This window comes from Etheostoma cragini, chromosome 18 (assembly GCF_013103735.1).
Source record: "Etheostoma cragini isolate CJK2018 chromosome 18, CSU_Ecrag_1.0, whole genome shotgun sequence".
NCBI lineage: Eukaryota > Metazoa > Chordata > Actinopteri > Perciformes > Percidae > Etheostoma > Etheostoma cragini.
The window spans coordinates 7751606-7778587 of record NC_048424.1 but is presented as its reverse complement, the minus strand read 5'-3'; the positions used below and the strand labels follow the sequence as shown (position 1 = coordinate 7778587).

Genomic DNA, 26982 nt, shown 5'->3' with positions numbered 1-26982 from the left:
TCTTAACATGAATCCAACATATTTTTTTTTAAACATAAATTTGTCTATTTGTGAAAAAACATTGGTAGGTTTACTGGCCAATATATTAAGTTAATCCTAAAGATTCACTGTGCTGCATGTATTTTAAACATTAAAAAATTATTTTTAAAATTACGCCAACAATTATTATTTTAATATCTTAGTATTCTGTGTTATAAAAAGCTATGTATAAAAGCCTTTAGGCAGTCTACAATTCATTGTAGACCCAGTTTAATATGCAAGTTAACATGTAGTAGAGGGTCCGTGTTCCATTTCTCTCTCTCTCAGGTCCTCGGTCTAACAAACGCTGAAGACCACTGCTCTATATGACTCATTACTAGCAGTTCACCAGCTCTGCTACCATAATAAAGCATCCAAGCCCCTGTACAGCAGGCGGGGTTAAAAAAAAGAAACTAGGAACAAATCTAGCACCTTTCTGTATAATAGAGAAGCCAGTATGATTCTTACTGAGGTGCAACGGTGAGCCTATGGGCGTGTCATATAGTGGACCAGCGCCTTGCATGGCAGCTCTGCAACTATCAGATTGAAATTTATTACCGGATAAGTTTATCCATGACAATGCTGCAAGCAGCAATACTGGGAGCCAAGCATTTTATAGTCTATATCCTTTGCGTTCCACTTCCGGGATTGCTCTGATGCTGCAGGGAATTCCGCCAGATGCATCTATTTTCCGTTTCCTTTGCTTTCTTTTTGTCAGAATTTAAAACTCTGTGGATTTATGAGGGCTATGGTTCACTGCTCCTCAGATCTCTGCAAAGTAAATTGAGAGAGTCCTCTAGACTATCTGTCCAATCTAAGTTTTCTCTCGAACCACTATTTTGCAGGGGCACTGGGTGATCCTGATTGCTTTAAAGAAATGCCCCTAAACCAGAGCACGTTTTCCTCCCATCCCCCAATGCAATGTGGAGTGGCCGGACCTCCTTCAGCACGCTTTGGAGGACGGTCTGGCAAAGTGAGATTAAGCATTTTATAACTATATTTTGTGTCACATGTTGTTTGTGACATATAATACTGGGAACCAAGCAATCGGCTCGTTCCAAACAAACACGTGCTCCAAACAGGCACTGCACTGTTTCTCCATTGGTTACAAAAAAGATATGCAAAAAGACGTTTCTATAGAAGTCTGTGGGAAAATTAACTTACTGCTTAAGCAGTAAGCTTAAAAGCATTTAATGTGTGATCTTTGCCTAATTGAATCATTTTGACAATCGTGTTTAAAGCCTGTGTGATGTGAAAGCTGGTGGTTGCAGATTTGGCTTTCTCAGAACAACAATCCTGAGGGTTTGGCCAATAACTGGTGATTACACAGAAAAACAGCATATAGCCAATAATATCTGCACTGCTGGATCTCTTTAAGTTGTGTAAAATGTGTAAATGTTACTTTTCAAACTACATTTTAACAATGAAAAATAAATAATAAAGTTGAGGTGAACTTTGAAAGTTTGAAAATGAAATCAGTATTCTCAGTGGATTAACCAGTTGACCTTCATGCCCAACAATCGATTAGACGAGAGTGCCTGTACAGATGCCCTGCTTGTAGATTGCAAATGTTGGTCTCCTGGGATGTGGGTCACAGAGTTTATAATTAGTCTCATGGGCCTCACCAGGTGGACAACAGTATTATGTGGTATTTTCTTTTTCTGAATTTTCTTTTGACTAAAAAAAACAAGACCATAATTTATGAGATCAGCTCACTGTGGCTAGGTGTGTTTCTTCACCATCTTCCCTGACTTCTTCATCTTCCCCTTCATCTTCTTCTTATTGCCTTTCTAATCTGCAGCCATTGCAAGAATTTGGACACTGATGAACTGAATCTAACATCACACAGTTAGTTCAATAAGATTGTAAGTGATAAAGTGATGAACACTATGAGATGAACGAGTGTGCTAACAAATATTTTGAGACTTATTCCCTCAAAGTATCTTCTCCCATTGGACCCTCTGAGATCATTCAGAGCACGGACATGCGCTGCTCAACTGCAATATGGCTTGGCCGGGATAAACCTCAGACTGTATATCTACAATTGTCTTTAACCTAAACTCATTGTTTTCAAGTTTAATCTAAATCTACATTATATAAATCTGAAATGTTGGATTAAAGGCTCAGCTAAATGTTTAAAGTGGCTCAATCCCCCTTTGGACTTTATCTGTGTACATGTCCGTCAGTGCAAACAAAGTCAGTATCTGACAAACTTTTTAAAAGGTCTTGATGGGGATATATTGCAACAGACCATTACGCAATGTGTATCAATGTACAAAAGAGAATACCTTTTTTTTTTAAACAACATGCTGTCTCAAACTTTGCATAGTATTGAAAAATGCCGATCCATTGATCTAAATGATTTAATTAAATCTTCCAACAAAAGAAAAGACTTCATCCAATCCAAAGTTCCTGTTTATTTACCACATGTTCTGTATCTGCTTATTTGTAGATCAAAGTTCATCATCTAACCCGTATCGAAGTTTGGCAAATGTTTTTACTCTTCATTTTGGCCTGTGGCAGTGGAAGCAGAACAACAAGCATCCTCACTCTTAGGTACTATACTGTAAGTACTATATCTACAATTATTACAACTGTAATGATAAGCCACATTCCCATTTAAAAAATTGGGTATGTCCTAATGTGTGTACTTTGTTAAATAAATGTACATAAGATGATATTAAATTAATGTAAATTTGTATAACTACAGATACAAATTGTTGTTTGCCTAACTTTGCTGAAGTGTTGGTATTGATGTGCAATGTCCCTGTTAAATTAACCAGTAGTTTGTTTTTTGGTCAATATAATCAACGGATAAGGCAGCTGATAAGTTTATCATCTTTTTCTCACATCTAGAAGAACTTTGTGTTTGGAGAACGCCTTGATCTGTTGTAGCTGTTAGCTAGTTAGCGTCATTGACTAACTTTGCATTTTTACAAGAGTAGCCATCAGTAAGAGTAAATCACAGAGAATAGAATGATTCTTAATTTAATCAACTGCATGTGTTACTTCTTTTATTGACAAATGGACAACACCAAGAAAAATGATGCCTAGATGTGACTAAAACGTAGATGCAAAGTAAATACAATGTGACCACACAGCTGCTCTTCATGGATGTCTCAGTTATATTAGATGTAGTAAAGTATTATTTAATTAATAAAACCACAAATATCTGAAAAGGCTAAGCTTTAATGATTTATTCAATTAAAATATATCATTCAAAGACCTATGTGCTTTTCAAAATTACATAAAAGTCATCTTTATTGTGGTCAAAATCGGACATTTAAAGATGTAACTGTGTTTATCAGTATTGTAGGCTTCTGTGCTTTGAACCATGAGTATCTTTTTAAACCTTTTGCCTTTGTCCCTCCACACAGGAGGGTGGGGTGAACTTTGAGCGTTCTAAGCACTGTCTGCGCCGCCCAGTCCCCAGACGGAACCCAGCTAAGGGTATAAAAGTCCCGAGCTCAAGCTAAGAAATTAGTCTCAACTGAGTGCTCACCAATACCAAAGGAGAGAGCTTCAACGAACCCATCATGGGGGACTCAAAGCTCTGCCTTTTGCTGCTCCTCAGCACATCTGCCTTGACTTGTGAGTAGTTGGCTTAGTATAACAATGTAAAAAAAATAATCGGAGTTGACATCTTTTCAATATGGCGTTTGATTGCCCACTGTTGTTTTATTTGCAAATGATTTAATCACATGTTTCCTGAATTGTATTATATTCTTTTTTTTACAAACCTTTAAATGTATGTTATAACAAACTTTATAAAAAGAACATGGAGACATGCTACAATAATAATTCTGACTGAGGAGCTATGAATTAGTGTAGTTACAGTAGTAAAGTTGTTGTAGTCAGTCAAATTAGAATTACTAAAGAGTAATTTATGACTTCTTTTCTTGCCCAGTTGCCCAAGAAGAGGATCAGCCAGCCTGCCTGCGTAAGTTACAGTACTTGCTGTTATCTCATTCATGTTAATAGTTGACAAATTGTCTTGACATACAGTCTACACATTGACAATAATTTTTGGGGTAAATTGCTTTTTTAGTAAATTACTTATACATAGAATATTTTTTCTTCCAGTGGCCCAAAGGTACAAGACCTTACACAAGTATAAATACCGGTATGAAGCTGAATCTTTGAATGCCATCAACGGAGCCTCACAGCTCAAGAACGGACCCAAGGCCTCTTGCACGGTACGAGAAAGATCTTTTACAATCATCTTTAGTCATGCTTGTTTGATTTTTTTTTTTTTTTTTTTCTTTCCATAAGACGTTCTCAGAGAGTGAGTTAAAGAAACATTTACCTTATTTCATAGGTTGAGATTGAAGTGCCTCAGACATGTAGTTTCATCATCCGCACCACTGGCTGTAGCCTGAGCGAGGTGGTTGACATGGACGCAGCGGGCAACCCTGTGTTCAGTCCTGCACCCAGCTCTAATGCCTTTGCTGCTGAAATGGAGAGGTATGTGACTCAATGAGAATTTCTAAAGTCAAAGATTATTTTCTCTGTGTTAAAATCTGATATTTATGGAGGTTTTGTACTAATACATAAACTCAAACATCATACATTTTCTATAGATATCCTCTAAAGGTTGTGGTTGAGGGTGTGTACGATGTGAAACTTTACCCCGAGGACGGTGAGACAACAACCATCCTGAACATCAAGAGGGGTATCGTCTCTGCCCTGGCTGTACCTCTACTGGAGGAAGACATGGTACATTCATTAACCAGGAACATGCTTACCAATCTGCATATTTTATTCGAAGGTTTAAAATAAACCAAGCTGAAATTTACCTTTTTAAAATAATTGTCTGTAGTACATTCTTAATATTTTTTTTCTCTTATCAATATTAGAGAACAAAATCAACATTTCAGCCCACTATCCACGGCAAGTGCAAGACCGACTACAAAGTCAACACGAGAGAGGATATTGCAACTGACATCAGCCTCACCAGGGACCTGTCCAGATGTGACAAATTTGTCCCAATGAGAGATCACACCAGCCCACTGGCACTTATCTCTGGCATGGTAAGATCACCAACTGTCCATGGTAGCAACATTAACTTTTTAGACAAATCTTTAAGAGTTGAATTAATAAATGCCTGCTTCATGTCAGCTTTTCCACTGGAAACATAAACTGTCTTATACATCCAGTCTTGGTTCAAAATCTCCCTGGGTAGGAAAGACAAATTATGGTCTGACAGCACCAATAGTATTTTTTGTAAGTTAGAAGAAAAGACAATATATTAGTTAAGTTGAGATGACAAAACAACAATGTTGAAAAGACAAAAGAGGCAATACTGACTGAACTAAAGTACACTATTCAACCATTTCACTTTGATTAATTCACTGCAGTAATATTAGTTTTTGTCTATTTTCAGCACTACCCTCTTGCCCAGCTGGTAAGAAGCTCCCAGACCTGCAACTACAAGTTTGACAATGAGAAAAAGCACATGACCTCTGGGTCTTGCACAGAGAACCACATCCTCATTCCCTTCTCTCACAAGTAAGTCCAACTTGTATTAAACTTTATGAATTGCTTTTAAGTGTCCGTAGATTTGTATTCTTCAACAGTATTTTTTTAAGCATGTGTCTTCCTACAGGGGAGAGTATGGAGTTACAAACGTTGGAAAGCAGGAACTGACTCTGGTTGATGTTTCTCCTCACAATGAAAGAGTCTTTGAACGCAGTAAGCCCTTTGTTTCTTTGCATTTTTCATTTACAGTTTACACTTATTGTTTTAAAATGGCCATTAAATAAAACATTAAGTCGTTATAACATACGTGTGATACGGGTATCATAGGTGACATTGTCAAGGGTCTTCACATGGAGGCTGTTGAGGACAAGAGTGCCTTCCAGGATAAAGATGCAGGTCTGAAACTCCTGAGAGAACTGGCCACTCTTCCCGAGACCGAGGGTGAGAGGAGGGCCCATCTTTTCCACAACATTGTCGCCATGGTCCGTGGAATGAAGACTGACACCCTCAGTCCCGCCATTCCTGAGGCCCTTGCAGTGTCCCCTGTCCTGACCTACCAGGTCTTGGCCCAGTGTGGAACCCCTGAGTGCAGCAGTGCCATCATGCAGGTCCTCAGGACTTTTGATGCCTCCTCAGTCGAGGTTGATGCCGGTGTTTTTGCTATGGGACTCGTATCCAATCCTTCAGCCCTCTTGATCAATGACATGCTCGAGATGGCCAAATACAAGCCCAGCAAGCCCATCATGTATGCCCTGAGCAATGTTGTCAAGAGGTAACCACACTTTATTCCAAATATCATTTCTAAAAATATACACTCTCTTTGAATTATAAAAAAAAATAAAAAATGTTTTTTAACAGGTTTTACAAAGCAGAGGGAAAACTGATCCCTGAGATTTACTCTGTTGCTGAGTTCCTGGCTGCACAGTTGGGTGACTGTTCTGGTGACAACGACAAAACTTTCATGACACTGAGAGTGGGTAACCTTCCACATAGATCAACATTTAATTGACCGCCAACATAAATAGGCAAAACACTAACCTGTCCATTGACTCCAGGTTGTTGGAAACATGGCTCCAGCTCTGGTATCTGCTGGTCCCGCACTCAGATCTGCTGTCATCCAGTGTGTGAACCAACCTGCTGCGTCCCTGGCTGTGCAGCAGGCGGCCATCCAAGTGTTCAGGCTGACTCCCGTCCCTGAGGAGGCATGTCAAAATATTTCAAAGGTTTGGCACATCCTTGAAATACTTTTTTTCTACTATGTATTAATTTTATTGATGTCTCTTGGTCACAGGGCAGAGAGATTCTCATGCAGGTGCTTTTGGACAGTGCCGGCCCACTACAAAAGCGCATTGCTGCTTATCTGGTACTTATGAAGGACCCCCAGCCCACTGAACTGGCTCAGCTTGCTGATGCCTTGCACAATGAGCAAGACAAACAAGTCAAGAGCTTTGTGATCTCCCACATTACCAACCTTTTGTCCTCAACTGAGCCAGAAACCCAAGAGTAAGTGAAAAGCAGTTTCACCTTTGTCAAATGGGTTGTTTCATTGCATGCTGGGTTATCTAAGTGTACGGATTTGAGCACCATTGGATGTTTAATGGTAATACATCTTTTCCTTCCTGCAGATTGAGACAGAAGATTCGTGATGCCCTGCAGGGTAATGAGGTCGGGCCCACCATGGACCCAACCAAGTTCTCTCGCCACTACAAGATCGGATCTGTGGAGGGTAACATGATCTTTGAGGGTACCAGCTACCTGCCCAAGGAAGTCATGCTTGAAATGACTCTGAAGGCATTTGGCTTTGACATTGACATGATGGAGGTAAAAAAATGTGTCCGTTTCAATCTAAATTGTGCTTTGAGACTGTTTTTTAGTTTGGTAATTTGTTACAGTGAAAAATCTGTTACCTTTACAGATTGGTATGGAGGGCAAAGGATTTGAGCCAACTGTTGAGGCCCTGTTTGGAAAGAATGGCTTCTTCCCTGACACTGCCCTGAAGACAATGTACTTTTTTTCTGACAACATGCCACTGAGAGTCAATGAGATCCTGCAGAACATGCTGCCTGCTCTGAAAAATGACAGAATGAAGAGACAGGTACTCAGACCAATCTGTTTAGTTCACAAGACCAAAACCACTGTAATTATGATGATAATTTTTTCCATAATAAAAATATCTTCTAATAGAGAGTGCATATCTTTGTATAGGCTTCCCAGAACCTGATGCGGGAGATTGGACGCAACCTCAACAAACTTGTGAGGGAAATGAAGACTGCACAGTCTCCAGAGGCAATGGTTTATCTGAGAATTTTAGGAAATGAGCTGGGATATCTCACGACCAATGAAATGGAAGAGATGACCTACTCTGCTGCCATGATGATTGACAGCATGTTCAAGATGTTCCCTACTGATGTAAGGACTTTTTTTTAAAGAAAGTAGTGGACAAGAAAATAATTCATTTATTTAGAAATTCTTATTTTTACTATTTCAATATCTTTTGTGTATTTTCATATGCAACAGATCATTAAGGCACTGATGACCAAGGCTGACAACTCATTCTTTGCCCACTACATCTTCATGGACAATGAATTCTTCCTGCCTACTGCCACTGGGGTGCCTCTGAGGATTGCACTGTCTGGTACCTTCACCCCTGGCATTAAGGGTGGACTTCAGATTGCTCGTGACATGGTAATTATTAAAAAAAGGGGTTTTAATGCCACCAATATTTTTTCAATAATAAACAGCATCAACTAAACATTTCTCACTTCTCTTATGTGTCCACAAAGAGTGAAGTGACCTTCATGCCCTCTGCTGGCATTGAGTTTGTATCGCAAATTGGGTCTCACATCCCTGAATATGTCAACTCTGGATTAGAGATACACACCGACATTTTCCATGAAAGTGGCTTCAGTGCCAAAATCTCCATGGAACGTGACAATGTGAAGCTGACCCTTCCTGTTCCAACCAGTCCTACTAAGCTCTTCCAAATCACGTAAGTCCAAGCAGAACTTGTGGGAAAACTACAGCCACATAGTGCTTTACAACTTAATTTTCATGTAGAAAAGCAACAATTTTAATTGACAAAGTTAAAGATAGCATTGTTTGAAGCTTTTGACCACACCATCCAGCTTTCTGTCATCAGAGACCCATACAAATAATTATGGGGATGTTATATTTTTGAATGCAACACTTTTAACTTCTCTTTAACTACTCTACTCTACCGTCTACTATTTAGATTTAAAAAGCCAAAGTTGCTTTCTAACTTTTCTACATTTAAAACTTAGAAACAGCCTGGTAGCAGTCACTGGATTACAGGTGAAGACCATTCCCTCCATGGTGATGGATAAGGTTGATGTTAGCGAGTGCAGTCCTGTCTTTGCTGGAATGAAATACTGCACTGCTCTGCAGTACACTGATGCTTTCTCTCAGGAGACAGCCCCCTACTTCCCCATCACCGGAGACAGCAAGTAAGCAAGATTTTCCAATCTACCAGCACACATAATTGTCTTTTTAAAATAAGTTACCTTCCATTGTTGGCTGATTAACTGAATTATCTTAATAGATTTGCCATGGAGCTCCATCCTACTGGTGAAGTCACTGAGTACACAGCCACTGTTGCCTATGAGCTTCTCAAGGAGGGAGAAGAGGGCCGGCAGAAGGTTGACTCCGTGAAGTTTGTTCTGAGAGCAGAAGGTAATGGAAAATATTTCAAAATCTTTTTTGCTTATTACTTGCTCAATTGTGCTCTGACGTTTAGTGGAGTTACGAAATATTAACCTATTGATTGGTCAACAGGTGCAGAGCCCACTGAAGCCAGAGCAATCATGAAATACAACAGAAGAAAGAATGTCATCACAGCAGACATCCAGATCCCTGACTATGATGTGGAGGCTGGACTCAGGCTGGGTGTTGGAAATACCAAGAGCAAAGGAACTCACTCCATCTCTCTTGACTTCATAAACAAGAACATCCCTCAGCTCTCCCTGGTTGGACGTGCCAAGTAAGATAATCAACCATAAATCTTTATGATATAACAATAATGTGAGACTCATCATTGAGATTATGTTAACTGACTGGCACAATTTTCAGTCTGAAGGCAATGAAGGAAGGTATGCTGCAAGTCCAACTTCTTGTCCCTTCATTGGAAGCTGATGCCACCATCACAGCTGACATGAAACATGATGAAGAACTGGAATTGGAGGTTAAGAGTGAAATCAAAGTCATGGATGCCACCTCTGAGCAGAAAATCACAATGAAATATGGTAATGTTATTTTCAAGTAAGCCATTTTTCAGAATATTATATGAAAAGGATTTTAGTAGTTTGTTACATCTTAGATGGTACCAATAATATAGGGCCCTTTTTTTTGAGAGAAAATTACAAATTTGGTTTGTTAAAGGAGAATTCGGTACAATCGGTGCTGCGTACACCGTGCTATCCTCTTGCTAGCGATAGCAGCAAACAGGCTTAAACAGGCCAAATTTTAAGTCTCTAAAACATGTTCAAAATGTCATAAAAGGTGCCTACCCATGTGAAGTGATTCCTTCCAAGTGAACACAGTGAATCTGACTGCAGTAGAAATAAATGCATTAAAGTTGTGCTAAATCAGCTGTGTTTAGTTTCTGTGTTGAGAGGCAGTAAGAGAATTTAGGGATCGTCTACAAACTACAACACAGAACAGAGATAAATCAAAAATATGGGCTGTCAATTTATTTCATGATTAAATAAGGCACTGTCTCCAAACTTACCTCAATTATAACTTGCCTCCTGCTATTTGTACTACAGCACTTACTTTTAAAAAATAAGCACATGCTTATTTTTTTAAATATGTTTGTAATTCTTTTCAGTGTTGTAGTTTGTAGACGGTCCCGAAGCACTCCTAGCAGTATTAACACAGGAACTAAACACAACTGAATTAGCAGAACGTTCATGCATTTCTTTTACAGCTACAGCAGTCAGATTCAATGTGTTCAGTCATAAGGAATCACTGCACATGGGGAGGCACTTTTAATGACATTTTCAACATGTCTTAAACATATCTTTAAAACTTGCCATGTTTAGGCCTGCTGGGTGCTAACGCTGGCAGGGGATAACACGGTGTAAGCAGCACCGATTGCTACTGACAGAACTCCAAATTTACAAACAACCGGAAACAATTCTCCTTTAAGAGTATATTTACTCCTGGCTTAATTCTAACCTGGGGATTAGAGGAATACTTTTTCTTGTAACAAAATTGAATTAATTGTATTCTATCATTGCAGATGCCAGCAAGTTTGAGGTTGAACTCAAGTCAGATGTGAAAACTGAGACCACCAGCCTGCCAAATGCTGATATTGTTGAGAACTATGGCAACCAACTTCTTGACATGGAGATAGGGCAGACTGACATGAAAGTCCGTCACATCTTCAAGAAGTTTGTAGAGGTAGGAATCTAAGATTTAACAATTATTCACATTTTCTTTGATAAAAATGTTTAGCATGCATAAACTAATATATATATTGGTTCTCATTGTCTTAGGCATCAAACAACTACATGGAAAAGTATGGGGCTGATATCCCTTACATTCAGAGCTTCAGAGTGCCTGATATGCCTGACATTTCCTTACCAAAGACACTGTTCCTCAATAAGTAAGTCTGAAAGAACTCGGTGATCAATATCTTCACCTTTCGAAAATATTATTGAAGGTTGAAGGTATTGATTTTTACCTTTCTTGTTTATAACAGTGAGGCAAAGGCTGTCTACCACTTCAACAATGAGCGCATCACCATTGCCATCCCTCTCCTTCTCGGAGGAAGATCAACAGAAGAGCTTAACTTTCCACCAGCTTTAACCACACCCAGCGTGTCTCTACCTCTGTTTGGACTGGAGATTGTCTCCATGCAAATTCCCATCCCCGAACTTGTTGTCCCTGAGAGCCTTACTCTGTCCATTCCTCTTTTTGGCAAAGCTGAGGTTTCAACTCAGATGAAGAGCAACCTATACGACATGGAAGCCTCAATGGCTGCCGGCAAAGATGTTGTGGAGACACCAAGCTACTCAGCTAAGTTTGATGTGAAAGGAACCTCCCCACTTGACATCCTCTCAATAAAGATTGAAGGTATTTTAAAGTAAATAATATGAATGAATTTAAGGATTTTTGACAGTTCTTAACATACAGTTAAAAGTATGTGACATTCACTCTAGCTACTAACTAGTGATATGAAATAATGTGACTTAATTCAGTTACAATGTCACAGTGTTCCCTGATTCAATCAGCTGCTATCAATCTAATTTTCTTCTTTTGTGTTTTATTTAGGCTCTGGAATGTTGGCCACCACTGATTCCATCAAAGCCCATTTGAAAAGCTCTTTAGCGCATAAATTCCTTGAAGCCAGTATTAATATTGTTGAAGATGCAACCATCACAGACAAAATCAATTTGAAATCAAGCAGCAAGATTGAAGCTACAAGCCCCTTTGGTCTCAAAATTGCATTAGAGCACACTGGTATGACTGGATTCATCACTGAAGAATTCTCTGCTGATAGCAACTTTGAGGGAAAGTTCACAGCTGGACCCATGTATGTCAAGACTATTTCATCCCAGTCATTTGCCATTTTCCCACTTAGGCCAGAAGCAAAGATTGATTCTACTGTTCAGTTTGAGTCCACCATCGTTAAGGCCCAGAACACAATTGCAGCAACCTATGCCAATGGTGAATTCTCAGTTGTGTCCAACACCAATGCCTTTGAAGACACCTTGACCCATGTTGCTGAACTTTCCTTCAAAGACAGCAAGCTGTCACTGAAATGTAATGCCAATGCCCTTGCTCTCGGCATGAAGATCCGCAACCAGGCTGAAGCCTCTGCTGGAGCTGGTGAAGTTGTCATGAGAATGGAGACAAATGCAGACCAATCTGAAAACCGTGTTTACTCTCTGCTGACTGCCTCTCTTGGTATCAATGGTCTGGCTGTAAACAGTGATGCTACCATGAAGCTTCTTGAGAATGAAGCTACTCACAAGGCTACACTGAAAATGAACAAGGATGGTTTGACCACAAGTGGAACAACCACTCTCCAAAGCCCCCTGTCCCTGGAAAACACCTTCAATGCTGGGCTAGATGCTTCAAGAGCAACTCTATTCATTACCAACAAGGCTGCAATTCATGACATCAAGGTTGATAATACCAACACTCTGACCCTTACTCTCTCTAGCCTTGACTTCAATTCAAAGGCTGAAGCCTCTGCCAGTGAGTATGCCTCTTACAGTCATGATATCATCATTGACCTTAAACCCTACACTGCTTCTGCAAATGTTAAAAACAGCTTGAAACTTCTGGCTGCCAAGTTCATTAATGAGGCTCAGATGCAGGCTGAGCTTTACAAGATGGATTTGACCGGAAGCCTGAAAGCAATCTATGGTGCAGAAGAGATCAAACACACCTATCAGGTAAATTATGCTGATACGACTGCTAATGCAAAGTGCAGCACCACTGGAAAAATCCTTGGAACTCACATGAACCACAACACCGAGCTCGAAGTTGTCGGTCTTGCTGCCAGGATCACCAACGATGCCCGTTTCAACTCACAGCCAATGCGCTTTGACCACACCATTCGTTGCAGCATTATTCCTTTTGATTTCAACCTTGATGCCATTTTTAATGCTGATGGAGACATGACCATGTATGGAAAGCACAGTGCCCAGCTCTATGGCAAGTTCCTTCTTAAAGCACAGCCCCTGGCTTTTGCTAGCTCACATGAATGCAGGGCATCATTAAACCAGCAGCTAGATTGCGGTTTTGCGCTTGAGACAACAATTGACAACAAGATGGATACTGTTCTATCACTCCAAGAGCAGAAAAGCAGTTTTGGAATAAAGTCTAAAATGAATGAGCATGCCTTTAATCAGGACATGAGTGTTTACAACACTGCTGAGAGAACTGGAATTGAGGTTGCTGGCACTATCCTCACAAACATGCTCAATGCAGACTCTACGGATGCCCAGGAATTCACCATCTCTTCATTCCTCAAGTATGACAAGAACACAGAGAGTCAAATAATTCAGTTCCCTCTAATTGAAAATCTACCTGCCTTCTTGGAAAGCATCAAGGGTGTTGTTGTCCGTGTTGCAGAGGCACGGCAAGACTACATAAATGATGAGGAGATTAGGGCTAAACTTGAGGCTCTTCCCCAGTATGTAAGTGACCTTGTTTCTCAACTCAATGTAGAAGGAAAAGTCGTTCAGCTTAAACAGTATTTTGATGATTTTACCCAAGCATATGTTATCTCCATGGAGGATGTTGAAGCCTCTTTGAGAAACCTTAAGGTTATTGTGGAGAAACTGCTTGCTGATCTTACAGTTTACATCCAACACTTTGCTGGTATGGCAAAAGAGATCATTGTTAGTGGCACTTTCCCTGAATCTATCATTCAGCAGCTGAGTGCCATTAATGAGGAGTATGACATCCAGGCATTGCTTGTGAGTTTGATTAATACCATGAAGGAGATTATCCAGCAGATTGACTTGGAAAAACTTAAGGGCAGCACCATAAAAATCCTGCATGATATTGATTCCAAATATGAAGTCAAGGCTAAACTACAGACAATTATGATTGATATCAAACAAATAATTGAGAATTTTGATGTGCAAAAACATATTGTTATGCTGAAGGAGTTCATTTCATCCATCAACTTTAAGTCTCATATTGAGGAACTAGTGAGTCAGATTCCCACAGAGATTTTCAACGATATGACAGATTACATTAAGGAAATTATTCAGGATCTTGACATCCTAGGTAAGATCAATACATTCTATGCCAAGATAAGAGAGTTGATTGTAAAGTTTGAGGCTGACAAAAAAGTTCAGGCTGTCTTGGAAAAGGCTGTTGAGCTCATCAAGCAATTGAAAATTGAGGAAACTTTTAGGGTTGTAGCCAACATGGTGAAGGATGCAGACATCCCTACCATATTCATGAAAGTCTTCCAGGGGGCTATCACCTACTTGAAAACAACTGAGATTAAGGATATAATTCAACAGCTGAATAGCTGTATTGAAACCATTGTACGAGTGCTGAAGTCACTGGATTACAATGACTTTGTGAAACATACCAATCAAATAATTGCTGAGTACACAATTTACGTGAATGAACTGATCAGGACTCTTGAAATTCCCCAGAAACTTGAGGCAACAAGAAACTTTGTCAACCTTGTCTTATCCTCTGTAAGAGGCTTTATGGAAAGGCTGAGAGAAATCAAAGTTGCAGAAATGATTAAATCTGTAATGGATATCATTGACTCGGTTGTGCTTGACAGTTTTAAGAGATTTACGGAATTTATAAAACAGGGAATTACAGATCTGGATATCAAAGCTGAGATAACCTCTTATCTGGATTTTGTGAGCAAACACTACAAGAGGATCATCACCATCGTCACTAATATGTTCACCAATATGGTGGAAACGATTAAGACCATTGCACCCGAGCAAAAGATTTTTAGCGAGATTCAGCAGATAATTGAAGGGCTCATTACTGAACTTAAGAAGGCTGAGTATAACATGCCATCCTTCATCATTCCTCTCACTGATCTTGTTGTGCCTTCTGTGAAGTTTAGCATGGATAAGCTTGAACAGTTTGAAATCCCAACACAACTAGACATCCCTGAGTTCACCATCCTGGGCTTCCATACTGTAAAAGCCACAACAATTTCCTTTGATGACATCAAGCAGAGAATCATTGAAATTATTGATTATATTGTAAACTTTGAGATCAAAATGCTTGATGTGGATACTTTCTTTGGAGACCTGTCCTTAAACTACCTTCCTTCGATTCCTGAGATGACCTTCCCAGTAATTGCACTTCCTGAGATTGCATTCCCAACCATTCCACAAGTTCCTGTAGAAAAGCTTGTTAAGTCTCTTCGGGTTCCTGAGATCACATTGCCAACAATTCCAAATCAGATCATGTTCCCATGCTTTGGTAAACTCTATAGTGAGATCAAATTCCAAACTCCCATCTACACAGTTAAGACTTCTGTTGAGTTCCGTAACTCCACTGAGAATGAAATGACACCTCATTTCACTGGATTCCTTACTTCCCAGGCCACATCTCCAAGTTTTAACATTCTAAATTACCAACTTGACTCCACTGCTCGTTTTGCATTCCCAAAAATGAGTCGTATTGTCCTTGCAGAGACTCTTAAATTCAACCATGTTGCTCTTGGAGTTGAACATCAGGCATCTATAACTCTCTATGGCCTATCAGCCCAGGCCCAAGGCAAAACTACAATAAAGGTCATAACTGCACCTTACACTGCTGACTTCATGAACACGGCCTTTTTTGCTATGGAAGAGGGAATGTCTTCCTCTCTTGATACAACTTACAATCATGTGGTGGACCTCCCGATTGTTGATTTCAAGAGTGAAGCCACTGTAACCCAGAAAGCAATTGTTCGCCAAGATGGCTTCACTCTCACGTTAACAGTTGACAATGCAGGCACTTCCAAATGCAATGCTGATGATAACACCCACAAGAGTAACTTGCAATTGTCACTCACTCCCAGTCTTGTCACGTTAACTTTCTCTGGAGACACAGACTCAACCATCTTAAAGATGAAACAGCAATTTAGTGCTGAATTTGGCCCACTTAGCTACTTCAAGTTTAACATCCGCAATGAGGCAGAGGCACCAATGATCAAGAACAGCCTTGTTGTGGCATCTGGACAGGGCAACCTTTATGATATGAAGACTGAGCTACATGCAAATCATGACACAGAACTGTATGGTGACGTCAGTGGGGTCCTCTCAAATGGAATCAAAATTGTAGTTTGTCCAGTTGAGTTTGTCTTTGAATTCCAAAACAAAGGAAATGCCAAGGTCAACATTTTTGAAAGTCTGATTGCTAAAATAGATCTGCAAAATGATTACTCAGCCACCTTCAAACATAACAGCCAACAATTGAGCACAGTAACTCTGGCTCGTCTTAATCAGTACAAAATGTTCTACAACTTCACTGTTGACAATAGGGAAAATGAGGCTGGCATCTTTGTTGCAATGGAAAGTGAGGCCAATCTTGACTTCCTGACATACCCTATCAGCATTCCTGAGATTGACCTGCCTTTTATTGACTTCCGTACTCCAGCTATTAGTGATCTAAACTTGTATGAGCAGACTGCATTGAAGAACATTTTAACTACTACTGAGCAGTCTGTGGATGTGGATGCCAAGATTGTTTACAAGAAAAGCCAGGCTGCCCCCCTTGTTGATATGATGGGTTTAATCCAGATTCCATCTATGGGTAACCTGATCACAGAGCTGTCTGTGAAGTCAGCCATCATTAATCTGAATGTCAATGCTGGACTGTATGCTGAGGATGACCTTGTGTTCCGTCTGGGAGCTACCACAGCCTCTGTGTTTGAAGGTCTTAAAGCCAAACTTGATGGCACCACCAGTCTGACCACCAAGAGAGGATTCAAGTTGGCCAATTCCCTATCCCTTGAAAATCGTCACATTGAAGGCACTCATGACAGCTCCATAAGTTTAAGTACTGAGACTTTGGAAAGTACCATCTCTCTGGCTACTGTTGCAAAGATTGCCCTGCCTATACTCAATCTGGACGCAAACCAAAATTTTGTTGCAGACACCAAAACCATAGCAGATGTTGTTTCCACCTTTAGTATTAAGGGTGATTTTAACCTCCCTGTGATCAAGGCTGTTGGAAAGGCTGAAGCAGACCACAGTCTGAAGCTGGAGGGAAGCTTTGAGTATATTTCCATGGAGTCATCTACTAAGGCCAACATGGATGGCACTGTGCTTGAAGACTATCTTCTTTTGGGAGTTCTGGATAATGGCGCTAATCTGTATCTGAATAAGGATGGCCTACGCTTCACCTCCAAGGTGATTGCTGATGCCAAGCTTAACCAAGGTGCCACCAAAGTAATTGGCATGGATGTAAATGAAAATATTGCTGTTGAAGCATCCCTGAGCCGTGTGTATGCAGTGCTGAAGTACACTGGCAACAACGAGGCAAACTTGTTTGATTTCAACACAAATGGGAAGCATGTTGTCCAGGCTACCATTGATCTTGCCCCAACCTCTTCCTTGACTGCTGATATTGAGATTAATTTGTCTCAGCCAAGCAGCTTGGGTGTCCTCACCATCTTTGAGAAAACTGTTGCTGAGGTGACAGCAGCAAAGCAGAAGATCTCCACCAATAGCAAGTTTGTCAGCCCGCTGTACACCGCAAATCTGGAAGCTGAAGTAGAGGGCAATGCCCCCACCTTCACCGTTGTCTTAAAGTCCTCTGCCACCTCAGTCCTTGTGCTCTTGGAATATGACATGGATGGTGAGTTGATCTAATTCCCTGAATACGGGTTTTATGTTGCAAGCATCGTTGAGCACTAAAAAATCTTACAAACTATTTCTTTTATTAGCTTCTACTACTGTGAAGTTTGAGAATGAAGCTCTGAACATGGCCAGCAAAGTTGTCCTGACACATGCTGAAATGACCATGGATGTCAGCCATGTCATTAACCAAGCCTTGAGGTAACATACTGTGTTTTACAATTTATGCTTAAAATTTGCTTCTAAAATTCAAAGTTTAAAGTGATTAACTCATTTATTTCACATTTTAGGAAAAAGCGCCAGGCTGATAACAGGTATATATTCAATCTACAGTTTTTTTTTATATTTTTATCTTGACCTTTTCTCTAATGTGCATATATAAAATTCCTTTATACAAAATATCAGGTAAAGAATTAATTATGTTTTCTAATTTGAAATGCTTTCTTTCTCTCAGTTATTCCAGCCACACCCTGAATCTGGACATCAACAGTCCTACTTTCACTGATGCGAACCTTCGTTATGCTGCTCGCAGAGATGGAATCAGTGCTTCAGTATCTACCCCATCCGCTGGCTTCCTGGGCCTTCAATTAAATGGCAGAGTCCCATCTCAGATGATTGCACGGGTCTATGGCCGTTATCCTGTAAGTATCACTAGCGTTACCTTACAATGGAAAACTAAATACCAAAATAAAAATGTAGCTTAAATAATATTTACTTTTCTTCTGCTAAACAGTCTGCCCCAGAGGTTGATGTTGACATCTTGGTCCTCAAAGCATCTTCTAAGGATGCTGACAAGACAAACCTGCAGATTGCCTACAACATGGAGGCACCCAAAGCAATGCTCAATGAATTCAAGATGAAACTCCCTTCCATCATCTCTACATTTAAAATGTTTGCTGACAAGTACCAGATCACAAGCAAGGTGGAAGAGTTAAAAAAATCAGTTGTCAACCACATCAGCGAGGCCTATAATGCTGCTATCAACTATGACACTCAAATAAGCCAGGTGTCAATTTTCTTCAGGAACATAATTGTCCAGTACCAGAAGACTCTTCAGGTATTTTTGGATGCTGTCGTCAAGGTCTTGAGGGAAACCCAGTTCAAACTGCCCGGGTCTGATGAGATGACCACTCTCCCTGAGTTCCTGAGGAAGCTTACCAGCAGCGTCGCTGTAGTGTTAGATAAGACCCTCCAGACTATCTATGACAACACGGAGGTCTACTACAACTCCTTTGTTGAGCAGATCAGCAGTGTGAAATTGCGCATGCCAGTTGGTGATGCAATCACTGGAGGCCAGATCTTGGATCAGGTCAAAACAGGTTTTGAGAATATCTTTGATGAACTGCTGGACTTTGTGAAAAATATGGAAACTCTTGACACAATGCTAGTGAAGATGGGTGAGACCCTGAAGGCTCTTGTTGAGAAATCTCAGGAGTTTGTCGACTCTGTCCAGTCTGACTATTTAGATGCAGTGTTCATCAACATCAATGTCCTCTATCGTAACCTTATCACAGTCTTAAAAAATTTTGTTGACCAGATCTCTGCCCTAAATATGGAGCAGCTAAACACTTCATTTGAGAACATTATTGACATGTTTGTTTATGTATTGGATCAGTTCAATGACACTGTTTATGGTTTCCTGCAGCATGCTTCAGATGAGGCTCACGCCTTCATGAAAGTTAGTGAAGGAAGGCTTGAGATTGAGCTTCCATTTTCATTCCAGCAGTGAGGAACCCTCAGACTGAGGCCTAAGTCCAAATGAAACACTACCATCTGTTCAAAACACATGCTTGGAAGAAGTATGAACAATTTGCTCTTTAACCATATTTATAACAATGAGTTCAACAGAAACACCTGTTGTATCATTTTCATTGACATGGTTTATTGTGTACAAACATTGAAAATGTAACATTTTATTGAAACTCCCCTTCCTGCAATGAGAAAACATCAATAAAATACATTAATGCAATTTGTAAATGTTTAATTCGTGCTTTGTGATGTTTTTGTTAAATTCACATCCAAACTTTAAAGATCAACTATTATACTACCTTTCTGGTCTTAGTTTTTGATTCAGGGTTCCACTAGAGCAGCCTGACACGATTCACCGCACAATAAACTATGTAGATTGTCAGGAAACTCTCACGCACATCTGCAGCTCCACTGAAAGCTTGGTTTAGGTTCCTCCTACCCCTTGCCCCTCTTGACCTGTAAATAAATGAGAGAAATCTGTACTTCAGATTGTACTGTAGTGTACGGTTCTCACCTAAATATGCAGTTGGTCTGCCAAAGTTTTCTGACTGCAGACAATGAAACAAAGCGGGGACCCTGCTTGAATGATTAAATTATTAACAAAGATTTTGATCACATTGTGGCCTGCTTATTAGAATTCAAAAGCATTTAGACTAAATCTTGTGTAGCAAAGTTTGTATCTCTTACCAGGCATTCTCTCTGCTTCCTCCTGGGTTTTCTGTTTGGATTAATATCACCGTCTTTGAAGACTGATTTACATCAGTCTTATCTTCTCTTTCATACCAGGAGTGTGAGGATTTTTTAAAATACAGAAGAATACAAAAACCACACACTACAAATTGTCCAAGTATAGTTCAGTGGTTCCAAAATATTTTTGATAGTATTCGTTTCTAAAAGGTTCCTTTTGGAATTTTTGGTGTTGAGTAGTACTACTGAGCTAGTTTTCTATGCGTGGATCCCTGTTTTGTTTATCTTGTGCGCTCAAACGAGACTGCACATGCTCACAGGTCACACAATACAGCCAATGTTGTCACATCATCTCACAGTACCGGGCCAAGATTGCAGCAATACAAGGCAAACTAACAAGGATGTAAATAATGCTGGATTTAACATTTTAAACATTTGCTTTGGAAATCTTCTTATTTTGAAGGAAATGCACTTGACATGTTTGTTAGACATCAAGGATATACACAATGTGAATGTAAACGGTACTTGTTTGTTTACCAGGAAACTACAGGGCCCCTTGCCTTGTGCCCTTCCAGGTCAGAGAAAGCACATACAGATCACTGATCATTGTTTTCAATGCCATCTAACGGTGAAATCTGGGATTTGTCCCTGATTTATGGGCTAAAAAGTGGTTGCCTTTGTCCCTCCACATGTACGTATAGAGTGGACTTTGGAGCCGGCACAGTACTGTATGTAATTCCTACCTAAAGAACACCTTTGGTAATAAAAGGCCAAAGAGGAGGTTAAGGCTTCAGTCTCGTTTGAGTACTCACAAAAGGAGAAAATAGGACAGTTGGAGAGCCCTTGATAGGGGACTTGAAGTTCTGTCTTTCACTACTCCTAACCATACTTGTTTTTGTTTTTTTGCTACAAAAATATCTGATTATATTTAAGTAAAATTAAAGCAATCTTAAAACAAACAAAGTGAAACATACAATCTCTCTTTGAAGTAAAAGCATTTTTCTTGTGAGAGGAAACCAAGTTTTAAATCTAATTTTCTTATTAATGTCTTTACAGATGCCCAAGAGGAGCCGAAAACCTGCTTGAGTAAGTTTCACTGTTATTTATGTTAATTAAACAACCTGATCATGTTAATTACACTGCAGCTGTTCACGAAATCTACAACTGAGACTGTATTTTGAAAAGGTCAGAGGTAACCTGAACTAATGATGCCGGCACATGCATTTTTCCTCTGATTTCTGTTTGAAAACACTACGTGGCACTTATTAAATCATTGCTGAATTCCTAAGGCACACTGTTGTGTTGTGCTTTCTCACAGTACTTGCAGCAAACTGAAATCTAATATAAAATATTCTCTACCAGTAAACCAAAGATACAAAGTCCACCACAAGTATGACTACTTGTGCAAAGCTGAGTCTTTAAATGCTATCAATGGTGCTTCACATCTGAGGAATGGACCTAAGGCCACTTGCAAGGTACATGCCATGTGCTTTAACAGCAAAATTCTTCATTTACTATTCCCCATTACAATAAATCCATTTAATGTACGTCATTTCTTTCACATTATATCTAGCAGCTAAAATAATCTTTTAAAACAGGTTGATATTGAAGTACCTCAGACTTGCAGTTTCATCATTCGCACTACTGGCTGTAGCCTGAGCGAGGTGGTTGACATGGATGCAGAGGGCAACCCTGTGTTTAGTCCTGCACCCAGCTCTTATGTCTTTGCTGCTGAAATGGAGAGGTACATTATATAATCCAGTTGAGTGAACAAACATTGTGAAATTATAACACTTTTGCTATAGGATTTCATGGTAAAAGTCTGACATTTTCTGTAGATATCCTCTAAAGCTTGTGGTTGATGGTGTGTACGATGTGAAACTGTATCCTGAGGACGGTGAGACAGCCACAATTATGAACATCAAAAGGGGCATCATCTCCGCGCTGGCTGTGCCTTGACTGGAAGAAGACAAAAATAAGAATATGACACCAAGCTACTCAGCTAAGTTTGATGTGAGAGGAACCTCCCCACTTGACATCCTCTCAATAAAGATTGAAGGTATTTTAAAGTAAATACTATTAATGAATTTAGTTTTTTTTGACAGTTATTAACATATAGTTAAAAGTATGTGACGTTCACTCCAGAATTGTTTTTTTAGTTTTCATCTAACTAGTGATATGAAATAATGTGACTTAATTTAGTAACAATGTCACAGTGTTCCCTGATTCAATCAGCTGCTATCAATTTAATTTTCTTCTTTTGTGTTTTATTTAGGCTCTGGAATGTTGGCCACCCCTGATTCCATCAAAGCCCATTTGAAAAGCTCTTTGGCGCATAAGTTCCTCGAAGCCAGTATTAGTATTGTTGAGGATGCAACCATCACAGACAAAATCAATTTGAAATCAAGCAGCAAGATTGAAGTCACAAGCCCCTTTGGTCTCAATATTGCATTAGAGCACACTGGTATGACTGGATTCAACACTGAAGAAATCTCTGCTGATAGCAACTTTGAGGGAAAGTTCACGGCTGGACCCATGTATGGCAAGAATGTTTAATCCCAGTCATTTGCCATTTTCCCACTTAGGCCAGAAGCAAAGATTGATTCTACTGTTTAGTTTGACTCCACCATCGTTAAGGCCCAGAACACAATTGCAGCAACCTATGCCAATGGTGAATTCTCTGTTGTGTCTAACACCAATGCCTTTGAAGACATCATGACCCATGTTGCTGAACTTTCCTTCAAAGACAGCAAGCTGTCACTGAAATAGGATTCAAATGCCCTTGCTCTCGGCATGAAGTTCCGCAACCAGGCTGAAGCCTCTGCTGGAGCTGGTTAATCTGTCATGAGAATGGAGACAAACGCAGACCACTCTGAAAACCGTGTTTATTCTCACGAAGGTCATGTAAAAGCCAATGGATGCAAAAATGCATTGCCTATTAGCAACCAGAGGGGGTCACTGGAACATATTCTTTATAACAGTCCACATGCTGGTGAATTAATCAGGACCGAAAATAGTCTGGAGCTTTTGTATTTGTTGGTGCTAGGGGTTTATAACTATATGCCAGAGTGGTCAACGGGGTCTGTCCTCTGGTTTTATAAAAACATTGTCAAATGTTGTTTGATCATGCATAAATCATTGCATGCATGAATGCATGCATGCATTGATTATCAGCAGTATAACGAAGTTTTTAGCTATCCAACCATTTGTGGGAAATAAACACATTTCACATTAATATGAGGCCAATATTTTTTTCCAATCTAAGAAAATCTAGTATATATGCCACCTTATGGTCTTGCCGTTTCATAAAGACGCACTATTACCTACCTAGCTTGGTTTCAGCTGGTTTGAAATATGGGATGCAGCAGCATTTGTTTAGTTCTTTCAAAATAGTCTAAATATACATAAAAATTGGATAAAATAAGTTTAGGCAAGGTCAGCTGAACCCCTGAAAGAACTGTTGACAAGCATTTTCATAGACTGAAACCTCTGATCCAAATTCCTAGACTAGACATTAAAACCTAAACCAGCCCCAACATGTATGATGATTCTGGAAGCTAAACACTGAAAGCTGGACCAACTATTCCTGGTTTACTATTAGTTATGTCATTTCTAAAGTATGCTGTTTGCCAAAAGACACATACACACACACACACAAACACGGATGTGTGCAATTAGTTATTACCTGGCAAGAACAACACATAGGATAACTCATATTCTCACTCAACATGTTTACTTTGCTCCATCTGATGCACACCCTGATTTGGTGTTAGAGAAGCCGCCCTGTACAACCACATTCTCCAAAGCACAGAAAATGCAAAGATGTTTTCCGGGTCATCTGCTGCTCCTAGGTCAAAGACCCTTCCTCACACTTGGCAAGTCGACTTTGGAGGAGCGACTGCTTAGACTTGCATTTGTTTAATAGTTGAGTCACACCCACACAACTGAAAAAAACACAGAATTCCCTGTCCAAACACTGTCACAACAGTATGCTCAACACCTTGCAATTATTTTGCAATACCCACTTATGCAAATTTAAAGTACAGGTGACTGAAGCACAGGAGACGGCATTAGCATAGTTGTTCTGTTGTTAAGCACTGACCTCATTGGGACAAAACACTAGGGTTATGGTTCTAAAGTGATGGATCCTGCCATATGTCAGACATGTCATAGAAGGAAAAGCACAGATTTTATACGTAACAGTACAAGAGCTCATAGTACCTTATTGTTTCACTAGAGCACTGCGCTCCTAGAATGCAGAGTTACTTGTTGTTCCCAGAGTCTCTAAAATAAGAATGGTAGCCAGAGCCTTCAGCCATCAGGCTCTTCTACTGTGGAATCAGCTGCTGGTCTGGGTACAGGGGGGCAAACACCATCACCACATTTAAGAGTAAACTTAAACCTCTCCTCTATGATAAAGCTTATAGCTAGGGAGTGAGGAGCTGCAGCGTCCACCTAGACCGGCTCAGATTGTAAGATTCACCTACCAACCCTCATAGAATTGGCTACTGCTTGCCTTGCGCCAGCTCTTAGTTATACTGTCATAGTTTTAGTCTGCCCTGGGACTTCCTTTGACACACTGAGATCCTCTTGCTTCTCTCTTCCCTCTGTGTGCATCAATGTCCCAGATACTGTCTCTGTGTTACAAACTTAGCTCTGGGGAACTTATTCCCCAGAAGTTTTCCTTGGATCAGGGTACCTAAATCATTGATGCAGCTGTTGTCGTGGCCCTGGTCCACACCCAGCTATGTCCTGCTGTGCCCTGCAGTGCCCTGCTACACCCTGTACTTCCCTGAAGTTCCATGCTACGACATGAACTACTACAGATACTATTTCTAGTCATAGTTCCATTATCTTTATTTGTGACTATGAATACTCCCAACCGGCACCTTCAGACAACGCCTACCAAGAGCCTGGGTCTGTCCGAGGTTTCTCCCTTAAAGGAAGTTTTCCTCACCACCCGAGGTTTCTACCTAGTAGGATGTTTTTCCTCGCCACTGTCACACTAAATGATTGCTCTTGGGGGATTTACCGAAATTTTTGGGAGTTAGTAATTTATAGTGTGGTATTGACCTACTCTATCTGTAAAGTGTATTAAGATAACTTTAGTTAGGAATTGATAAAATGTAATGTAGTTGAAATGAATAACATAAATAATAACTGAATTCCATTTACCAGTGACCTGGTATTGAACGTACTAGCTCACTGGCAGGTTGTTCACTCAAATGGAAGGAATGGAATGGAGGCATTATTAATGTTATTAATTACAGCTGTGAATTTCCTGTTACACAAATTAAAAAAGTCCACTGTCTGGAAGCACCCCCTTGCCTCCTCATTTGAACTGCTGCCTTCAGGACGACGACACTGTGCTCCTCTGTTTACAAAAAACAGATCCTAGTTTTCTTTTGTTCAAACTCCTTAATAATGAAGGTCCTGTACGGTATTTAAGGTATCTTACTATTTTTTCAGCTGGTCTGGAACCCTATCTCCCCCACCCCCACATGGCTGAGTGCTCTGGTCTAGGTTATGAGTAGCAATGTATACATGTTACATGTCTTCTTTGTTTTCTTTGTCTTAATGTCGTTTGAAAATGACATGTGATGTGATTTCTGCTGCAACCTGATTTCCCCATGGGGACGATAAACATAAACAAAGAAATATTGTACATGTTACTGTTGATAACAGATACAGACTGGTGATTCACCACAATGCAATACTGGATGTGCGCAAGCAAAATTCTAAGGAGAGGCACATCTAAAATCCATTCCTACAGCGATATGTTTAAAGCTTGATGTTTCAAGCTAACAGTGTCATTATAATAACAATGTTCCAATGGTAAAAAGTGGTAACTGCAAGGTAGTTTCTTTGACACCATGCAATTAATTTTCAACACGCCCTGCTGGACAGCATTCCAGAAACACACACACAGTATTTAAAGTCAAGTATGTCAAGTATTTAAAGCTTCAAGCTGTCTGTGAATATATTAGATAGGGTATCATAAAGGCCTTAGGACATGCACATTACTAGTGTAAGTTATCTGGCTCTCTTAATTATTTCCATCAATCTTTATGTGTATTAATTTTGAACAACAGACAAGAGATAGCAGTATCCAAAAAAAGGGATCACCTGAACACAACTCAGCAAGAAAAAAACACAAAACAAGCATCCCCTCTACGAAAATGAAATGCCCTACCTAGGTGCAATGACATGTACAAAAGGTTTTGTTGCCTCCCTTCTTTTGTACATTTTAAGGACTGAAGTCATGATATGTGTGTGGGTGAAATTGTAAATTGTAAATTCAAGGTAGATGAAGATGTATATTGAGGAGCTGCCTACCGGACTGGATTGCAGAAAAGTAGATTAGCACGCGGAAGAGAAAAAAAACAAAAAAAAACAAAAAAAACTCTACACAAGTAGGATGTTCTAAACTGAATTTTCTCTAACAGCCCTGTTTCTATTACATATTCCATGATATGAGCACACATTCCCCATGCTGCATCTCCAAGGAAATGTTCTACTGTAAAGCTCAGTTTAGTTTCTCTTAATGCTGATCTCAGTTTCTTCCTTTCCTTTTCACAGACCCTACAATCCAGCAGCACATGCTGCAGAGACTCATGCTGATCACATTGTATACTGTACACCTCTGTACACCTGTACACATCTACCAGTTGGGTGTTTACCTATTATGTGGAGTGTTTTATTTAGTCCAGTATGTCCTACCCTGAGACATGTAAAAATGCCT

At 39.9% G+C, this 26982-nt stretch overlaps 1 protein-coding gene and 2 long non-coding RNA genes across 3 annotated transcripts; all 3 read left to right on the top strand.

Annotated features, from left to right (window-relative positions):
* Positions 1 to 2346: 2346 nt before the first annotated feature.
* On the top strand, positions 2347 to 19773 carry apobb.1 (apolipoprotein Bb, tandem duplicate 1). Its single transcript, XM_034899435.1, has 30 exons — positions 2347 to 2584; positions 3396 to 3609; positions 3926 to 3958; positions 4102 to 4214; positions 4337 to 4482; positions 4599 to 4734; positions 4875 to 5048; positions 5402 to 5526; positions 5624 to 5709; positions 5824 to 6268; positions 6355 to 6469; positions 6552 to 6698; positions 6788 to 6999; positions 7122 to 7317; positions 7412 to 7591; positions 7702 to 7905; positions 8014 to 8181; positions 8280 to 8485; positions 8778 to 8960; positions 9056 to 9186; positions 9289 to 9493; positions 9583 to 9755; positions 10754 to 10914; positions 11010 to 11119; positions 11216 to 11589; positions 11788 to 17805; positions 17894 to 18005; positions 18095 to 18118; positions 18259 to 18445; positions 18538 to 19773. The coding sequence occupies exons 2-30, from the start codon at positions 3555 to 3557 to the stop codon at positions 19531 to 19533; spliced, it is 11415 nt and encodes a 3804-aa protein (XP_034755326.1). The 5' UTR covers positions 2347 to 2584; positions 3396 to 3554; the 3' UTR covers positions 19534 to 19773.
* A 1836-nt stretch (positions 19774 to 21609) lies between these two features.
* Positions 21610 to 22228, top strand: LOC117961080. The gene is made up of 3 exons (XR_004660314.1): positions 21610 to 21715; positions 21839 to 21984; positions 22079 to 22228. It is a non-coding gene; the product is annotated as an uncharacterized LOC117961080 (long non-coding RNA).
* On the top strand, positions 22226 to 22639 carry LOC117961079. Its single transcript, XR_004660313.1, has 2 exons — positions 22226 to 22299; positions 22516 to 22639. It is a non-coding gene; the product is annotated as an uncharacterized LOC117961079 (long non-coding RNA).
* The last annotated feature ends 4343 nt before the right edge of the window (positions 22640 to 26982 follow it).

What these genes read in the sequence shown, in the direction of transcription:
- apobb.1 (XM_034899435.1), top strand. Translation starts at nt 3,555, where the DNA reads ATGGGGGACTCAAAGCTCTGCCTTTTGCTGCTCCTCAGCACATCTGCC. An exon ending in GTTTGTTCTGAGAGCAGAAG is followed by an intron (nt 9,187 to 9,288) that starts GTAATGGAAAAT and finishes ATTGGTCAACAG; the next exon opens with GTGCAGAGCCCACTGAAGCC. An exon ending in GTCATTAACCAAGCCTTGAG is followed by an intron (nt 18,006 to 18,094) that starts GTAACATACTGT and finishes TTCACATTTTAG; the next exon opens with GAAAAAGCGCCAGGCTGATA.